This window comes from Hipposideros armiger, unplaced genomic scaffold (assembly GCF_001890085.2).
Source record: "Hipposideros armiger isolate ML-2016 unplaced genomic scaffold, ASM189008v1 scaffold_1713, whole genome shotgun sequence".
Classification (NCBI taxonomy): Eukaryota; Metazoa; Chordata; class Mammalia; order Chiroptera; family Hipposideridae; genus Hipposideros; species Hipposideros armiger.
Genome location: NW_017733063.1, coordinates 148,673 through 153,052, shown reverse-complemented (window position 1 = coordinate 153,052; position 4,380 = coordinate 148,673). Strand labels below are relative to the sequence as shown.

Below are 4,380 nucleotides of genomic sequence, written 5' to 3'. Positions count from 1 at the left end.
GCCCCATGCAAGCAGGCATGCCCACCCCTCTGCCCACCTGGGGCCCAAGAGGCACCTGCAGCGGGATCACGACCCCGAAGATGTTCTTCTCCTTGTCAGACAGGACGTACTTGACAAAGGCCCAGCCTGAGCCGATCAAGGCGATGGTGATGAAGAGGAGCGCGCCCTTCAGCCTGGAGGAGGGGGAGACAGTGTGGTGAGATGGGACGCCCAGGACGCCCCTGCCTGCACCCACCACCTGCCCGGAGAAGTCACTCACAGGTGTGTGATATAGTGCATGACAGCGAGGCCCTCGATGGGGTGGACCTGGCTGTTGATGAAGTAGTAGTTGATCTGCAGTTGGATGGATGGATGACAGTCAGACAGAGGGACGGTGGTTCCAAATGGGTGGACGGTGGTGGCTTAGGACCGTGAACCATCACCGTCCCATAGGGGGCCAGGAAGATGACTAAACTGACAGTTATGACCAGGACGGCGAGTGGACTCAGAAATGGACCATCACAGCCAAACAGATGGCTAGACTGAGGGCTGGGCAGTCACGGTCACAACAATGGAGGAAGGGCATAGTGAGATGATGGACAGTGAGACAATCAGTCCAGAGGACAGTCACAGCTGGACAGAATGACAGGCAGACAGATGAAGTGGATGGACACATGGAACTGCCAAGCCCAGGGTCTTCAGAGATTTGGGAAGTGGCCTGTTTGGGCCGCTTTTTGACCCAGGGACCCCAGGGGCCCCAGCCCGACCCCCTGCTCCCAGCCCCGGCTCTCACACTGTGGAAAAGGAGCGAGATGCTCTTGGTGAAAGCCAGGGCCGCCATGAGCCAGTGGATCTTGAACACGTTGTACCTGGCAGGGGGTCAGGGACAGAAGGGCATGTGGGGGCATCAGTCAGGGGCAGGGATGGGGGCTTGGCAGGCGAGGTGGGGGACCCGCAGGGGCAAGGGCATTACGTGTTCTTGCAGAGGACAGACACCCAGAAGATGCCGGCAGCCAGGAAGCAGGCAGACATGACCATGTAGAGCTTGAAAAGGGGAATTTCCGACGCTGACAGGAAGCCCTCAGGGTTTTTCTCTCGGATCATTACCTGGGGAGGGGGCAATAGGGGATGGACGCCAGCTGTGGACTTGCAGAGCCGTGAGTGGGAGACTCCAGTTCTCCCCCTCTCTGAGTCTCAGGCTTCCCATCTCCCAAAGCGGTACATGAGCTTTCATTTCACGGCATGGCCACCGGGAGAGGATGTGATAAAGCCAAACTGGGCATCTGCACCTGGCCGGTAGTTAGGGCCCCTTTAACCTGCTGCCCTCCTGTCCGCTCACTGTCATGTCGAATGGCTGCTCCTGTCCCCGCATCAGGTTGTAGCAGTTGTGGAAACTGAGGCTGTACTGGCCTTCCTCGGCCCTTGAGCCGATCACCACATGGAACTGGGTGGTGGGGCAGACAGAGGGGAGAGGGGGCTTCAGCTTGGGAGTCCCCCGCTCTGGGGCAAGGGGGCACCGTGGGCGCTCACAGACACTCACGCTGAAGTTGTAGGAACTGTTGTGATGGCCCAGGCCCAACACCAGCTCCTTTTCCTGCCCAGTGAGGCCCTGAGGGGACAGAGCACATACAGTGAACATCAGCCACCCCCTCTCCCCAAGGCGTTCCTCCCTCCTGCCCGGGCTTCCTCGAACCTGCTGGTCTCCTTGGGATGCTGCAGGCTTTGACTTTACCTTGTCGAGCACAGTGGTGGTCCCTACAGGGGATGAGTAGATGAGTTTAGAGATGGACGGACAGAGGGAAAGCAGAAAAATGGGGGGATGTGCAGAGTAGCCCTGCCACCCACCCCTCCCTGCCCGCACCGCCAGCCTGCCTCACCGCTGTCATTCTTGGGTGTGACTGTGTGCTCTGGCTTTGGGAGTCCTGGTTCGGATGGCATTTCAGGGAGGAGCCCAGGGGAGATAAATAGCTTCTTCTGCTCCCCATACTTTCGCACCTGGACCCTGGGATGAGGGTGGGGGGCAGGGGGAAGATGAGGCCAGGAGGCTAAAGGCTTCAGTCAGTGAGGGATTCAATGGCCCCTTGGGCCCTCTGGTCTCCTTTCTGGGGTCCAGCAGTGGGCTGAATCAGTGGTCACAAAGTTCCATCATTTGACCACCCCCTATCAAGGTGGCTGTCCCATCCATGTGCTACCTGTACTAGCGATTATTTGTCTTTTCTGTGACAGTGTCTTGCTCATTCTACAAAGTCCCTTATTTAAAAAGGAAAACGCTGTATGTATAGACAGGTAACAGCTCTGCATATACCGAGGTACCACTGGACCCTGGTGCCAGGCTGCCTGGGTCCAAATCCCAGTTCTTGAGCCTAGTTTTTCTCATCTTTAGAATGGGGGTAACGGCATAAGGAATCAAGAGTTTACACCTGTAAAGCTCACAGCACAAGCTGCCCGCTGCATAGGAAGCATTAAGTATGAATGATTGTTATGGATGTCCTCAACATCCCTGTGTCCACATCTCCTACCCTGAGACCCCAACACTCCCTGGGCACCCCTCCCCACTCTCCCTCCTTGTCATAATCAGAAGGCCTGGAAGGGAAATTAAAAAGCAAGTAGCTTTCTTCCTAAGAGCAAAAAAGTTCTTTTCAGCTGGGTTCACATTCCGCCTGATCACACCCAGAAAAATATAAATGATGGGTCTTTAGGGGAGCCCCTGGCCGCTCCCCCTCCCCCGCAACTCACTGCAGATCCTTGGTGTTGATAAGGAATAGAGCCAGAAGATTGCTACTGTTTTTCTGGAGAGGACATTCGTTGGGGTCCTGGGTCTGGGGAGTAAGAGGGAGCCTTGGTTACCACCTCCTACCAACCCAGTCCCACCCTGTCTCCACTGCAGCCACCCTGCAAGGGAGTGTCTCTTCCTGCTCCCTTCTCTGGAAAAGAACAGCNTCCCAAGCCAGTTCTTAACCATCGCGCCACTCGGCCGGCCCACTTGTGGGTCTTTCAATCGCCACTTTTTTCTCACCTACAGCCTTTGCAGATGTTGTTTCATCTGGGCCAGCATCCTTCCCATTTTTCTGTTCACCTTCTCAGACTCCCAGGCTGGGTCAGGGCCCTGTGATGGAACTGTCTGATGACAAGTCCCTCTCCTAATCCCCTTCCCAATTTCCACCCACCAGGACTATGAGCCCCTTGAATGATGGAACTGGATGTGTCTTGGGCACTGCTCTGTTCTTAGCACCTGGCATAGGTCCGGCACACAACAGTTGCTCAATTAATATTTATTGCCTGTGTAAAGCAACGGATACTGCAACACACCCCCAATTGAGTATAAGTTTCTAAACTGTAAATACAACCTCTGTGTCAGACCTCAACCCCCAAAAAGGCAAGAAACCAGGGTAGCAAAAAAACAACAAAACATTATTGTACAACTGCAAGTGGGGGGTGGTCCTGAACGGGAACAGGGATGCCCCATGCTTGGGGGAAAGGAGGCTGTAGGGACCTGGGGCCTAGGGATCACAGGGCCGGTGAGACCACCAGGACCACTGCGATGCCTGGGTTGGGGCCCGTGGATCATAGGCAGAGGGCTGAGCAGCGGGGTTCAGATGAACAGGCCTCTGGGAGCCTTATGCACACCAGTCCCCCTCCTACTCATCCCTCTCAATTTTGGAGAGAAGCTGGAGTGAGGAATGTGTATGAGCAAAGGAGGACAAAGGAGCACGGTCGGTCAGTCAGAGATGGGGGATGATCACAACAGCTCCCGCCCACTGGCTGTTTTGTTGACTTTGGACAGGCCTTCCCGGAACCCGGAATCGGTCACTCTAGAGGGAGACAGCAAGGACATACTCCAGTAGCCGAGGGGTGCCAGGCCCTGCCCCCGGCCCCCACCCAATCCACCCTCAGAGCCTCTGGCCTCGCCCACTTCACCAGGGGCCTCGCCCAGTCCACCGGAGCCCTGCCCACTGCAGCCTGCAGCTCACACTTGCTCCATTTGCACGTCCTCCGCTTCCTCCTGAGGCAGCTGCAGGTACGGGTTGTCACCAGCAGGCTGGAACTTGTAGCCCGTGAGCACGAAGAAGGCGAGAGTGGAGCCCTCCACCAAGAGCTGGGGGGCAAAGGGGCAGAGTGGGGGTGTCAGGCACACACCCTGTCCCCCCCGCAACCTCCACTGTCCGGCCCACCCTCCTCCTATGCTCACCTGGTACAGCCACTGCCACTGGAAGGGCACGGCCACCTGCAGCAGGATGGCAATGATCCGCGTGAAGTAGACGTAACAGATGACCTGCAGGCACATGAGTGGACATGGGGCCTAGGGACCACCTGGGCGGTGAGACCACCGGGACCACTGGGGATGCCTGGGTAGGGCTGGCGGATCACAGGCAGACAGCTGAGCAGCGGGGCTCAGAGGTA

The 4,380-nt window shown here is 57.0% G+C and overlaps 2 protein-coding genes across 2 annotated transcripts in view; both read right to left on the bottom strand.

Moving 5' to 3' along the window:
* Positions 1-4: 4 nt before the first annotated feature.
* LOC109378056 (protein GPR108-like) overlaps positions 5-4,380 on the bottom strand; it is a gene marked incomplete at its 3' end in the record, with an annotated part of 10,004 nt that continues 5,628 nt past the window's right edge. The window contains exons 4-12 of the mRNA XM_019634507.1: positions 2,716-2,798; positions 1,857-1,981; positions 1,673-1,734; positions 1,520-1,588; positions 1,319-1,423; positions 953-1,086; positions 773-848; positions 260-333; positions 5-173 (exon numbers count right to left, since the gene is read on the bottom strand). Coding sequence (XP_019490052.1) covers positions 5-173; positions 260-333; positions 773-848; positions 953-1,086; positions 1,319-1,423; positions 1,520-1,588; positions 1,673-1,734; positions 1,857-1,981; positions 2,716-2,798 — 897 coding nt within the window. The remainder of the gene's footprint in view (positions 174-259; positions 334-772; positions 849-952; positions 1,087-1,318; positions 1,424-1,519; positions 1,589-1,672; positions 1,735-1,856; positions 1,982-2,715; positions 2,799-4,380) is intronic.
* LOC109378055 (protein GPR108-like) lies at positions 3,236-4,374 on the bottom strand. Its single transcript, XM_019634505.1, has 3 exons — positions 4,169-4,374; positions 3,951-4,075; positions 3,236-3,791 (listed from the first exon to the last, which is right to left on the bottom strand). Exons 1-3 carry the CDS (start codon positions 4,262-4,264, stop codon positions 3,719-3,721), a joined length of 294 nt encoding a protein of 97 aa, XP_019490050.1. The 5' UTR covers positions 4,265-4,374; the 3' UTR covers positions 3,236-3,718.